Source organism: Capsicum annuum, chromosome 12 (genome assembly GCF_002878395.1).
Source record: "Capsicum annuum cultivar UCD-10X-F1 chromosome 12, UCD10Xv1.1, whole genome shotgun sequence".
Lineage (NCBI taxonomy): Eukaryota > Viridiplantae > Streptophyta > Magnoliopsida > Solanales > Solanaceae > Capsicum > Capsicum annuum.
This window is the reverse complement of record NC_061122.1, coordinates 225,612,912-225,627,882: the sequence shown is the minus strand read 5'-3', so window position 1 is coordinate 225,627,882 and position 14,971 is coordinate 225,612,912. Positions and strand designations below refer to the sequence as shown.

The window sequence follows — 14,971 nt, the reverse complement described above, 5'->3', positions numbered from 1 at the left end:
TTGCGTATCATTTAATATATATATAACATGTCTTATTTATTCGGATTAGGACCCCATTTTAGTAGCTTTTGGTATTTTGTCTTTCAATATAATATAGCATCAATCTCCTTAGGACATGGAATTAAATTACAAAACCTTGAATTTGCCCTTTTAAAATTAAGATACGCGTATGATAATTAGATGTATTTTAGCTTCTGTTCAGGTTCAGTATATATTTTATTTCTTTCATTAATTGTGAACCTTTGTACCACATTGACATTGTTATGGTAGGATATGGATTTTAATATTACAGTTGGGTGTGATTACTATGAGTTTCGATTTGAGTCCAACATTTGATTATTATGGTTATTATGAGTTCCGATTCGAGTTCGGCATTTGATTATTATACTATGAGTTTCGGTTCGAGTCCAATCTGATTATGATTGTGGTTTCTTTTAGCTCCGGTTCTAGTCCGACATCCGATTATGAGTTTTGGCGTATAATATATATGTGGCCTATCATTATTACCCACTATGTCCGATTCGAATCTGGCACATGTCCTCTTGTTATTATCCATTCCTACCGGTTTGAGTTCGGTATCTGGCCTCTTGTTACTACCCATTGATTCCGATTCAAGTCCGGTGCACATCTGGATGATTATCATGATTCTTGGGATTGGCTCAGTTACAGATTATTTACGTTTATTTTCTTTAATTGCTACTTGTGTATCCCACCGACTTATGGGGGTACAGTTGGGTTAATTGTCTTATTCAGTGTGCCTAGCGGGCTTATGGGCCCCAGTTAGGTTATGTTGTATGCCTAGCGGGCATATGGGGGCCCAGTTAGGTTATGTTTGATTTGTCTGTAATTACTGCGTTATTTATTTTCTGATCTTTTACATTTATTCTTTTATCTCATTGACGTAGCTTGGCAGTTGTTTACCTTTCTGCCCCTTTTTACTGTCGGCTTAGATTACATACCTGCATTGTAATTATACCATTTCTGTATTGAGCTTAGTCGGCCGGTGATGTCAACTGAGTACCCGTTGCTTTGGTACTCATACTACACTTCTGTATCTTTTCCTTGAAGCAGATCTGATTAGTAGCAGCCAACATAGATGTGATTCCTACATTCCAGTACTGATTCGTAGCAGGGTGGGCTTACTATCATTCGAGACTGATCCTCCTCTATCTACTCTGGTTTGGTCTTTTGTACTCGAGACTACTTGTGTATATTGGGTATATTTTGGACTCTGACTAGTACTCTGGGTTTATTTTAGTAGTGGTTCTAGTACTGACCTTACTAGGTCTTGGGAGAGATTCTTTTGTGTATTTGGTCATTTTTCTTCCCTCGTTTTAGTATATGAGAAATGTTTACTTTTTGTTTGTTACTTGTTATTAATATTACTACCATTATAAGCGATCTTTTCTGATTTCTGCCTATTAGCCAGTTACCTATTATTCCGGGCTATGGCTTGGCTTGCCTACTGGGGGAATAAGGTAGGCGCCATCATGACTTGAGAAATCGTGTCGTGACAGGTTAGGATACCAATTATGGGCTCAAACTATGTTGCAAGCCCAGATGATGGGAACTCCGAACATGATGAACTCTAACGAGTTTAATTCCCTCATGGGTCACATGTTCAAGAGTTTACCCTTCTACCTCAACGGCCCCTACCTCTAGAGTTGGAAACACTAAACTTTGTGCCATGGATTTCTCTAACTACTCTACCACAAACCAACCAAGTCACATCTCCGAGCTCAAAAGGGACAACATGAGGAGAAGACCAAGGAAAAGCAAAACCATATGTGCTAGAAGAGCTCCAACAAGCTAATTCAAAAAGGGAGAAATTCTTGGCAACTTTCGGGGAGCCCAACACAAATTTTTACATCTTGGAAAAGCACATTCGAAAAGACTATATAGAGCCCTTCGACACAATTACTATGGTACTCTGTCCGGAGAAGATAAGGACTTTCAAACTGGCATTGAGGAGCATGACAGACCAGGTGAATGCAGTAGACTCCCTGAGCCCTTATTTGTAACAAGGCTAGCCTCTCCAAAAAGATAAAGGGAAGAGGCCAATACTCAACAACCCCCCCAATTCAGCTGACCATATGAACTTCATCATCTGGAATACCAGGGGGGGCAATAGTGCAAGTTTTAGGCGTCAATACGAAGCCCTTGTAAAACTCCATAACCTCACTCTAGTGGTCTTACTGAAAACCAAGATGGTTGACCATAAACTCTCAAGTTTGATTCTCATCTGAAATCAAGTGCTGTTGGTAGGAGAGATGGTGTAGTTATTATGTGGAAAGAGGATGTGGTTAAGCTGCAAAACTTTTCTAGCTCTCCTCAGGGCATCCCTACCATTGTCAAGGTAAACTTTGACCTAGTCCTTGGTTATTTTCTGCTATTTATGCTAGCCTTAACCCCAACATATGTGCCACCCTTTAGGATGAGCTCTGTCACATCTGATCCACCTTCAAAGAGGATTGGTTGATTGGTGGTGACTTCAATGAGGTCCTGATAGCTAATGAAAAATTAGGAGGAGTTCCCATCAATAATGCTAGATAGAGTTAGTAGGCTTTGGGAATGCTTAAATTACTGCAATATAGTAGACTTAGGCTTTAGAGGCTGCAAGTACACCTGGACTAATAAGAGCTATCGCAATAGAAGTAGCCTCATTTAAGAAAGACTTGATAGGCTTGATAGGTTTGTCGCAAATGACTCGTGGATAAACCACTTTCCGGAGTCAATTGTAACACACCTACTCAGAACTAAGTCTGACCACTGCCCCTTGCTTATGACTTTATCCAAAAGATTCCATGGCAATAATAACAAACCTTTTAGATTCGAACCCATGTGGTGTAATCACCAAACTTTCAATAATCTTGTCCATGAGTGTTTTTCCCAGACTTCTGACCTTCATCAAGCTATTCACACTTTCCAAACCCAGGCCTTCTATTGGAACCACACGGTGTTTGGAAACCTCTTCGCTAAGCTCAAAACTATAACTACTAGACTAGATGGCATCCAAAAATCTAGAAACTACCACACTAGCACTTTCTTGCGGAATTTGGAAAATGACCTCCTTTATGACTATGACGCTCTCCTAAAATGTAAGGAGGATTTTTGGAAAACCAAGTCCATAATTACTTGGCTCACAAAAGGTAATGCTAATACTTCATTTTTCCATGCCTCCACTATTAATAGAAGAAGAAAGAATAGGATTAATGAGCTTTATGATGATGTAGGTAATGTGTATAGGGGGGAAACATTATTACTTCCCATGTGCTCCAGCACTTTACCAACTTGTACATGACCAGTCATGTTCAGTGTCCCAATAGTCACTTCATCCCCAGTATGCCCATTAATGTGAACAATGCTAAGATAAGAGCTACTTTAGTTACCCCTTTAAGGGACTCTGAGGTTCTTCTAGCCATCAAATCTTTCAAACCTCTAAAAGCCTCTGGGCTGGTGGCTTTTATCCCATGTTCTTTCAAAAGCTCTGGACTGATGTTGGTCCAAAAACAATTTCCTTTTGTAGAGAAGTCTTTTTTAAGTGTACTATGCCTGCTGACCATAACAGTACCCTCCTTAGCCTCATACCTAAGTGTAAGAATGACTCAAGACTGAAAAGTTACAGACCTATTAGGTTATGTAACACCAGTTACAAGATACAGACCTATTAGGTTATGTAACACCAGTTACAAGATCATTATTAACAGAATCAAGCCCATCCTCCAGTCCATCATAGGACCAACCCAAGTTAGCTTCCTAGATAATAGGAGGGCCTCTGATCATGCCATCATCATCCAAGAATATATTACTCATTTTGGAAGGATGAACGGTAAGCAGACTAACATGATCCTCAAAATTGACCTTGAAAAAGCTTTTGATAAGCTTGAATGGTCATCCGTAAAAGATACTCTGCAATTTTTTGGCTTTTCTCCCAAACTTACCAAGCTCATCATGTCTTGTATATGCTCTTCCTCCATAGCTATCCTGGGCAATGGAAGAAAAACCACTTTCTTTAATCCATCCAGAGGCATTAGGAAGGGGGACCCCATGTCCCTCTACGTCTTTTAATGTGTATGGAGAGACTGTTTAGGGGCAATGAGGCAGAAGTAAGAGCCAAAACTGGAACCCCATAAGTATTTCTACTAGCGGCCCTAAGCGATCCCACTTCTTCTTTGCTGATGGTCTTGCTTTTCTTGCTAGAGCCAATGCTCATAACTGTCATACTATTGTTAACATCCCCAAAACCTTTAGCCAGTTTTTTAAACAAACCACCAATCATAATAAGTCCAAAGTAATCTTCTCCAAAAATTGTTCTCACTCCACCATGTGCTCCCAAATCTTTAACATTTAAGTTAGCCCAGATTTTAGAAAATACCTAGGATTTTCTATCTTCAACAGAAAACCTAAAAATAGTGATTTCCAATTCATTTTTGACAACATGAATTCCAGTTTGGCCGGGTGGAAGACCAAGCTCCTAAACATGTCTGGAAACACTATTCTTGCCAAGTCTACTCCTAGCGCCATACCCTCTCATGTCATGTAATACTTCAAAATTTCTAGCCGGGTCACTGAATTCTTTAACAAAATCCATAGGGATTTTGTTTGGGGTAGTTGTGTAGAAAAAAAAGCTACATTTGTTGAGTTGGGATATCCTTACCACCTCTAAAAGGAATGGGGGCCTTGGTCTCCACAAAAGTGAGCTAAGGAATAGAGCCCTCCATGCAAGCCTGTATGAAGACTCTTCCACAACCCCAACAACCATCGGGGCCAAGTGCTCCTTGCTAAATACTATAAGAATCATGGTCCCTCCCCCATCAGGAAAATTACTTTCAGTACTTGGAAGAACATTCGAAAAGGGCGGGAAGACTGTTCCACGGACATCAGATGGAGGGTTGGTAAAGGGGACAGAGTGAATTTTATGAAAAATACCTAGATTCCCCACTTAAGCAGCCTTAGAAGCATCATCCAAGGTCCCATCAACAGCTAAGCAACCAATATCTCTATTAAGGAAATTTATAATAATGACAATTGAGATTCAAAAGGCTTTCTTTTGAATTTCCTAATGCTATTAAAAATAACATCCTTAGCATCCCTTTGAATTCTAACTGTAATGCTGATGATACGACTATTTAGAATTACAGTCCCAGTGCTACCTTCACCACTGGTATTATGTACTCTTGTCTTAGGAATTCCACTCTCACTACTCCCCAGAGCAAGAATTTCTAGATTGTTTGGAGGGCTAATGCCCCTAAAAAAACAAAAACCTTCCTCTGGCTTTTCCTGCATAACAGACTTCCTACCAGCAGCTACCTAATCACATTGGCATAAACGTCTCTCCCCAATGTCACTTCTGCAACAGTAGTAGAGAAGACATTAGCCATATCTTTTTCCAGTGACATAGTGCATTGCAGTTTTGGTTTAAGATGGGTAACAAAAGCCTTTTTAAGCCCCCCTTCAGTTGGAACACCATCATTGCCTCTAACTGGCATGAAATATAGGGTGAACTAAGACGGAGAACTACAACTCATGGCTTACTTGGGATACTTTGCTCCCTTATTACTTATGGTCCATCTGGCTAACAAGGAATGATAACCTTTTCAATAATAAGCACAATGTCACCAGGATTGATGAGGTGATTGCTACTGCCACTAAATTCACTTTTCTTGCTAAGAACCAAAACACCCATAGTAACCCTACCACAGAAGCCATCAACATCAAGTGGAACCCTCTCACTACAAGAGGCATAAAACTTAATACTGATGGTTCAGTTATGGCCAACCCAGGACCTGGGAGGTTGGGTGGTGTGTTCCGAAATGGCAATGGAGAATGACTTCTAGTTTTTTACCAACATATTTCCGATATCACTCCTACTATGGCTGAACTTCTTGCTCTCAGATGTGGCCTGATTTTGGCCAAAGAATAAAACATCAGATCGTTTGATATTGAAATAGACTCAGTTATAGCTATTAAAATTTTAGCTAATGATCACCCCATTTACCATAATAGTGTATCTGAGTGCAGGACATTACTAGTGGTGCTAGGAGCAACAACCCCAATGCAAATATTTAAGAAACAGAATGGAGTAGCTGATTGTCTGGCAAAAGAAGAAACCGGGATGAAGTTTTTGGGAAGCCCCACCGTTACTACTCATGTACCCCTTTTGCTGTAAATTTAGTCAGGAACAATTGCTTTGGCAAAACATTTAATCGCATTGTAAAGCATTTGAACATTAACCTACAGGGTCGGGATGTGGCCCTGAATGACCCTTTTTTGGCTCCTACTTCTGATAGGAGTACTAATCCACCCGTACCCTATATTGATTAATGATATCATTATCCTTTTTACAAAAAAAACAAAGATATATAAATATCTACAGTATTTATATGCCATATCAATTTTAAGAGGTGGTGTGATGGATAAGGTATAATAATTTAACAACAAAATACAAGATTATTTTATTTTATTTTTGGTTGGAGATGTTAGTTAGATCCGAAATTATTTATTCTACCATTTATATGATAGTGATGGAATAAATTATTTCATATACACAGTGAAATAATTTGTTCCCAATCAAACAACCCTAAGTATGCACGAAGTTAAGAGTGTTTAGAAATTTCAACGAAATTCTTTTTTAAATGACCTTTTTAAGTCTTCTTTTTAATTAAACAGACTACAAGTCCTTTTTTAGGGAAATGATCCATTTTTGAGACAGATCTATTATCTATCCTACGGATATATAGACAGATCGATTATCGATCCGACAAATCAATTATCGATCTGACCAATATATGGTCAGAACAATTATCAATTCGACAAATGAGAAAATAGAAGCAGACCATTTTGCTAATTGAAAACTTGAAGAGGCTTAATAACCAAATTTTCTCAGTAGGTCATTTTGCTAATTGAAAATTTGAAAAGACTTAATAACTAAATTTTCTCAATTTCAACTCCGCTTGATCATAAAATTTTCTATTTTTTTTTTAAATTTCTTTTTACTTTATTCAAAATAACATTTGATCATAAGAATTCTCAATACAACTATTTTTTTTTCTCTCACAAAAATCTAAAAATAACTCCATTTTATATTATCGCCAGATATAACTTAAACTTTAAAAACTTTGATTTTCATGATCAAACGTCTATTAAAGAGTCATTTGGTGTGATAGATAAAGTATAATAATCTTGAAATAAAGAGTAAGATTATTTATCTTATTATTTATATCATAACAATTACCTGATCAAATAAATTATCTTACATATATACATAACGAAATAATTTATTTTGAAATAATATATTTTTAATTAAATAATTTTTAAATATTCATGTATTTATTTGTCAGTTGAAATCAAGTTGAAGGTGTTTACTTGACACGCAAAATCTAGTTTGATCGTCTTAAAGTAATCTGTTATGGGATGTTCTAAGATTGTGTGTGTTACTTATCCAAACCAACTGTCCTACCTTTTGCACTTTTTTGGCCCTTCCCCTTTTCATACAGTCAGTTTGATCTTTTGCCGACTTTCCAAATTACTTCTTGTTTTTATTAGTATTATATTATATTTTGTCACTTTAATCTCTTCTTTCAGATTATTATAGTTTTCAGCAAAAAATTTAAAAATCAAAAAAAGAAGGAAAAAAAAAAGAGAGAAATACAATAGGCATATACATCTTTGGGTGCTTCTGGGAACTTACAAAAATATCTTGATTTCCATGTAAAGATTCTGTTTTGAGCTTTTGGGTTTTGCTTAGTTTTCAGAAATTTGAGAAATACAATAGGTATTTTGTTTGAAGTATAGTGCTTTTTTTGCTTGATTTCTTTGTAAAGAATCTGTTTTGAGCTTCTGGGTTGGTAGAATTTTGTGTTTTGTCAAGTGGGTTTTGCTTAGTTTTCAGAAATATTGATTGATTTTGCAGAAATTTGGAGTAATTTGAGAAATACAATAGGCATATACATCTTTTTGTGCTTCTGGATACTTGAGAAATCCCTTGATTTCTATGTAAAGAATCTGTTTTGAGCTTCTGGGTTGGTAGAATTTTATGTTTTTTCAGGTGGGTCTTGCTTAGTTTTCAGAAATTTGAGAAATATTCTAGGTATTTTGTTTGAAGTACAGTGCTTTTTTTGCTTGATTTCTATGTGAAGAATCTGTTTTGAGCTTCTGGGTTGGTAGAATTTTGTGTTTTTGCTGGTGGGTTTTGCTTAGTTTTCAGAAATTTGAAGTAATTTGAGAAATACAATAGGTATTTTGTTTATAGTATACATCTTTTTGTTAAACTATACGTCTTTTTGTTTTGGGGTAATTCAGAAATTTCTTGATTTCTATGCCAAGAATCTGTTTTGAGCTTCTGGGTCTGGTAGAATTTGTGATTTTTCAGGTGGGTCTTGCTTAGTTTTCAGAAATTTGAGAAATAAATAGGCATTTTCTTTAAAGTATAGTGCATTTTTTGCTTAATTTCTATGTAAAGAATCTGTTTTGAGCTTCTGGGTAGGTAGAATTTTGTGTTTTTTCAGGTGGGTTTAGCTTCTTTTTCTGAAATATTGATTGATTTTGCATAAATTTGATGTAATTCGAGCAGTACAATAGGCGTTTTGCTTTTGGATACTCCAGAAACAGCTTGATTTCTGTGTAAAAAATCTGTTTTTGGCTTCTGGGTCAGTAGAATTTTGTGTTTTTTCCAAGAGGGTTTTGCTTAGTTTTTCAGAAATTTGAAGTGATTCGAGAAATACAGTAGACATTTTGTTAAAGAATTCATCTTTTTTAGCTTTTGGGTACGTCAGAATTCTCTTGATTTCTACGTAAACAATCTGTTTTGGGATTTCGGATTGGTAGTATTAGTGTTTTTTCAGGTGGGTTTTGCTTTGTTCTCTGAAATATTGATTGATTTTGTTGAAAACTGCAGAAACTTGAAGTAATTGGATCGATGTCTTGAAATTGGTTTCTGTTGAATTAATCGATGTTAGAGATTGGCTGAACATCTTCTGGGTGGTTTGCGAGCTATTGCACAATTAGGAGGTTACCACAAAGTGCTCACTTGAAGATCAGAGGCTGTGGCAAAGGTCGTCGGCCTCCCTAGGGGGTTCCTTGGGTGAACGTATTTGAAGAAATGAAGAGAGGAGGAAAGGGTGAAGAGAAACTAATGGGACCTTTGTTTCCAAGGCTTCATGTTAATGATACAGAAAAAGGAGGTCCAAGAGCACCTCCAAGGAATAAAATGGCCCTTTACGAGCAGCTCAGTATTCCTTCTCAGCGATTCAAACATGGGATTTCAAATAATCCCAAAAGTGCAAATTATCAGGTATACAAAGTGAAAATTATTTGTATTGCTGTGTGTTCACTAGTCACATTATATGAACTGATTCCTTATATTGGAACAATAGAGTTGGACATTAGCTTTGAATGTTATGGTTTACTGTTATGGTTTGTAGCTTTTGATTTTAAACCTGTTGTTAGACCTATTAAAGATAAAAGAGTTCATCTTTTTTTTCCTTTTTGAATTTGTAGTTTTGTTTTCACCCAAAAAGCACTCTTAGGGGTCGTTTGGTAGCTACTAAAGAAGCAACTTGTTCATGCATTAATTTCTGTCTGAGTTATACAACGTTTGATAACTAGTTAGGAAATAAATTACGATTTGTGGTTTGCAATTTTGAAACCCACATAACTTATGCATGTGTAAGTTATGAGGGAATTGATTTATAATCTTATGCGGGGGAAAAATGGAATAACTAGACCCGCATAACTAATAGCTGCAAAAATTTAACCAGCTACCAAAGTTCAAATGATCTCTCATAGGATAGAACGGTTGTTTTCTCACTGCAATCGGGTTAAATTGCTCGGTGTTGCTGAAGAATTATAGCCGAATCAGTTGTCTTAACTTTGTGATACTGTTTAAAATATTCTAGATTGACCATTGTGCAAGCAGTTTTGTGCAAGCCACATTCCTCTCCAATAGCCCTTCTTTGGCAACTTCTTTTTGGTTCTTTGGGGAAAAGGTTGAGGTGGGTAGACACCACTTCCCGTGGCATGTTTTGCATAACAACTAGGAAGCTAAGTATACCTCGAAATCCCTAAGTTCTTCATCTTAACGTTCCAGCAGGATGTTATTAAATAATATATGTGATTGTCCGTCTCTTATAGGTCTCGTGATGCAAATTCGGAAATCTCATTCATTAAGTATGTGGTTTTTGTCATTCCCTTGCTTTGTTTTTTCTCATATTTTTTCTATAATGTGTTAGTAGCATACACACTGTCACTTCAAAATGTGTTCTTAATGTAAGCTAGTATTACCTTTAATTTTTATGCAGTTTAGACGTTTCATGATGTTAATTGTTTCTCTTTGGATTCAATAAATATTTTTTATGCCTGGTGAATGGTTATTATAAAGCTTGTTGATGTTTGAATTTATGACTGACTTGATTTAAGCGATTAAATGTGTAGGGACCTGGACGTGAAAGAGATGTATCTTTCTCAGCACAACTTCCTCCATCAAGACATCCTGCTGAAAAGCCACATTCCTGCAGTTCAAATTCAAAAACTCCGTTGCTGCCAGTTGATTCTAACAAGAAAGCAGAAGAGGATGACTTCAGAGTTCCTGTCTTTGTTAAATCCAAGGTGGGTCAAGGAAACAGAAAGTTCTATAGTACTCTAGATGGTAGAAATCTCTCTGCCTCTACTACTGTACTTCCGATGCATTCTAGAACAGACTTGAATGAACGTAACTCTAAACAGCTTGCCGTAAGCAGAGAGCGTTCATGTAACTTTACCTCAATTCCATCAATGGATAAGCTAGATGATGTTCTGAAGGAAGCTGATGTACGATTGCAATATGAACCGAGAGATGACCCCGGTAATACTTCTGGCATATTTTGTAAGGCTGGTCTCCTACAACCAGAATGCAGTGTTGATTCTCAAGTTGGTGGCACCATACTAGCTGAACCTGTTATGATTGTTGATCATGGTGATTCTTCTCTTCTTGTGAAGGATGTTTCATCAAAAGAGCAGGTAATTCCTAATAATAAGTATAGTAATGATACGGAACCAAAGGAAGACAAGGCATCTGAATCATTACAAACGAGAGTTGTGGACCAGGGTGACGACTTATCCGAGACTTCCATGGTGGAATCTATATCTGGAATGTACATATCTCCTGATGATGTCGTTGGATTAATAGGTCAAAAACATTTCTGGAGTGCCAGAAAAGCTATTGCCAAGTAAGTTCAACTGGAAGATTATTTGCAAATCTTGCCCCTAACTTGGAAGGTAGAGAACATAATACACCTAAAATTGCTTACGAGCTTGTTACCACGATTATGAAGTCATATGAAAATATTTCAACATTAAAGTCAGATCAGGTTTTCCCAACTTGCAGTCATGCATGATAGGTCATACAAAGAAATTCCGTTAAGTGCAAAATTTCACATCTTAATAAAGCAATGTTAGAAAGAAAAGACAGGTTACTACTCAAATGAAATGTGATCTTGAATCGGTAGAAGAAATTCTAAGTTATTTGGGTTTAGTCTTATCCGTAGTTTCTTCAATGATGATTTTGGTCATTAAATTGGTGATGTTTTATTTTTCTTTAAGATTTGTTATGTAATTTTATTGTTTTTCTTGAATTACCAAACGGTTAGTTAATTGATTGTGTTATGTTGGCTTATAAACCAAGACAAATTTTAGATTTTTTTAACCGAACTAGATGCCATTGAAAGGGTGAATTACGAAACCTTGTTGAGTTAATTCAACCTAACGAGTAGAGTGAACAAATGATAATCTTACAAATTTTTTTGGTCAAATTGCTTCTCTATGTTTCTTCCACCTATACTTCTCACCATCAAAATTAACAGTATATAACTCTTGAAGCAAAGAAGATAAAAAGAGAAAATCCAATAGTAACTTAGTCCCGAGGGTAGCTTCCTATGTCCATTTAGTTTCAATGCCAAGAAATAGAAAAGAATGTAAATGACAAAAAAAAAAACATGGTGATACAATTATCTATAAAAGTTGGAATTTCAAAATTTAACATAATCCTAACTATTTGACGTAATTCTTCTTCCTCAAAAGTTTCTTTTCCTTCATCAAGAAACTTGTCCAAATCAAACCCGTAATTTGCAACATTCGGTCTAAATCTTGTGAACTTTTTCATTGGTCTTTAACTATCTCTATTTGCTTCTTCAACGTTTTTGTGTCTTTAACTCTCTCTATTGAGTTTCAACTTCAGTATTCATTGAATCGCACTATCTATTAGTTTTTTACTTCAGTTTTTTTTTTTCCAAAATGAGATTGATAACTAAAGATGATAAGGGAGATAAGAGAAAATTTACAGTAGAGATCAATGATAGATACCTTGGTACAAATTGTTTTTGGCTAAAAAGGCATTTGAAACGGACCAGAGATGGTATTTCATTGAGTTCTTTTTCATTTTCCTTACCTGGGCTGGTGACCTGCTCTTCTTAGGTGGTTTAACATGAACAAAAAAATTTCTGCAGTGGAGAGGGACAAAAGCTCTGTTGGCTAGCATACTGATTTCATTACCCAACTTCTTAAAGCTCAGATTTCAATGTGCATCTTAGAATTACATAGAAATGGTTATGCCGTGAAGGAAAAACTCTCCATAATATACTGGTGTTGTGGGAAAGGGCATCCTGTTGACAACCTTATATCTTTTGATTATGATATAGAAGAGATGTCGTGTGTGTCAAAATCTGTAGATTGACTTGATGGTTCTTGCTCTTTGAAATTGTTTCCAAATGTGTGTTAGTCTTATTTGTTTTTCATTTTTAATTGATAATTTTTTTTCCCGGTGCACTTAAAAGAGCTAAGTTAGTACTCTATTTTTTATTTGTTTGCTTGACGTTTTCCCTATTTTCTTGGAACAGCCAGCAAAGGGCGTTTGCGGTTCAAGTTTTTGAGTTGCATCGTCTAATAAAGGTGAGGCAATTGTAGAGGCTAGATTTCTCGTAACATCAGAAATGTGATTTTATTCTGCAGACAACATAGATGTTTCACTGGACCGGATTGATTCCTTACGGGGACATAGGAGGACTCTATGTAAACTTTTTCAGCACTATGTTGATGTTCTACTCTTTGAACTAATAATATTACAGTATTTGAATAAAAGATGATTTACATTTACTTTTCCTGATGAATAAGTAGAATAGTAATTCTACTGAAGCTTTTGTGTGATTGTAACAGGTACAACGACTCATAGCTGGTTCACAAAGCGTGCTCGATGATGGTGCTTATTTAGTCAAATCTGTAAAGGATTCATCTACTAAAACACTTCCGTTGGAGCATATATTCAGAGATGGTCACAATGTTTCGAAGAGGAAGGATTCTGAGAAGCCTAACACTAGGATCGAATGTACTGCTGAAAACACGGTAGACAAACCAGTAAAGGATTCATCTGCGAAAAGACTTCCGCTGGAGTATATTATTAGAGATGGTAACAATGTTCTGAAGCAGAGGAAGGATTCTGAGAAGCCTAATGTTAGTATGGAATGTTCTGCTGAAAACACAGTAGTAAAGGCGGCATCCTTCTCATCTGTGCAAAATAATAGCCAGCCTTCTAGCTACCGTCCGTTTTCAGGTCATCCAATAACAAATGACTCCACTATGGGTCCTTGGAGCTTCAATCAACCCTCGGGGCACCAATGGTTGATCCCAGTCATGACTCCTTCTGAAGGACTCGTATACAAGCCATATCCTGGACCCGGAGTGACGAGTTCAGTCTATGGAGGTTCTGGAACTGCAGGATTGACTTCATCTTATGGAATTCCAGCTTCTTATCATCTGTATCAAGGAGTCGAGATGCCTTTTGCCCCTCCAGCTAGTCACGCCTATTTTCCTCCGTATGGCATGCCAGTTATAAATCCAGCAATCTCTTCTTCACTTGTTGATCAATCAAACCAGTTTGTTGCTCAAAATTTACAAAGTCAGTTATTGGAAGGAGGAGCTAATTTTTATGTTCAACGTCAAAACTCGAGTAATGTTCCAAACAGTAATCATGAAACTGTCCCAGATGTAAAGTCTCATTCCTCTCGAGATGTAGAGATGCAGGCCAGCACCGCAAGCAGTCCAAGTGGAACAACTATTAGAAAAGTTGTGGATAACGCCACGGAAAGAAGAAGTGTGCTTCCTCTGTTCCCAACTTCTCCTCCAGAGACTCCGGATACTCCAGTTACTGGCCCCCAACCTTGTGTTCCTGTTAACCCTGCTAGAGTCATCAAAGTTGTACCTCGTAATGCACGGTCAGCCACAGAATCTGCCGCTCGAATTTTTCAGTCTATACAAGAAGAGAGAAAACAGTATGACTCTGGTTTTACTCATTTATAGGCAGTAGTAGTAGCTCTTCTTGTATTAATGATCAATTTTTTGTAACTTTTTAGATAACAATTTTGTAAGTGGAATTTGATGTGTTGAGTGAGTCATTTTGTAAATAACATGCTTGAAGATTACCTTATAATTATATAACACACACCTATCCTCTTCATGTTTCACTTGTGGATATGGGATTACAGTATGTTGTACACTAAATTGGCTGTGGATTACTTTGAATTTTTGATTTTGCTTGCTTCGTACAAAACTTTAAAGTCAACAAGATTTGCTATTTGACCTTAACTGTCTGTCGATGGAGCTGGCATCGATCAAAAGTTAAGACCATCAATTTTCAATCATTTTTCCTGCCTAATTATGCTAATGGGCAGGTAAGCTTAAAGGTATTGCATGTATATCCACTAGGAAGGAGACTAACTGAAAGGAACTTTCGCTATGATTGTTCCTCGCGTGTAATGTTTGATCATTTAAAATTAAATACTTTTATTTATTGTGAAATTTTTTAATAAAGTGTAAAAGTTTAAATCACTTTTCAAAGTTTTTTCAAATTTTAATATAATAATGTGAACATAAATATATATTTTGGTGTGAGCACATATATAATTTACCATCAGAAGTTGTAAGTGGGGTAAGCAATTTGCCTATT

General features: G+C 36.5%; 1 protein-coding gene across 12 annotated transcripts; it reads left to right on the top strand.

Moving 5' to 3' along the window:
- Window positions 1-7,358: 7,358 nt before the first annotated feature.
- On the top strand, window positions 7,359-14,489 carry LOC107850642 (protein EARLY FLOWERING 3). Of its 12 annotated transcripts, none has more exons than XM_047401230.1 (7): window positions 7,426-7,710; window positions 8,897-9,292; window positions 10,432-10,605; window positions 10,723-10,995; window positions 11,083-11,204; window positions 12,870-12,921; window positions 13,186-14,489. In XM_047401230.1, exons 2-7 carry the CDS (start codon window positions 9,101-9,103, stop codon window positions 14,323-14,325), a joined length of 1,953 nt encoding a protein of 650 aa, XP_047257186.1. In that variant the 5' UTR covers window positions 7,426-7,710; window positions 8,897-9,100; the 3' UTR covers window positions 14,326-14,489. The 12 variants fall into 12 exon arrangements, with proteins under 12 accessions (XP_016550797.1, XP_016550798.1, XP_047257186.1 ...); XM_047401229.1 differs by having other exon boundaries at window positions 7,502-7,774; XM_047401226.1 differs by having other exon boundaries at window positions 10,432-10,995.
- The last annotated feature ends 482 nt before the right edge of the window (window positions 14,490-14,971 follow it).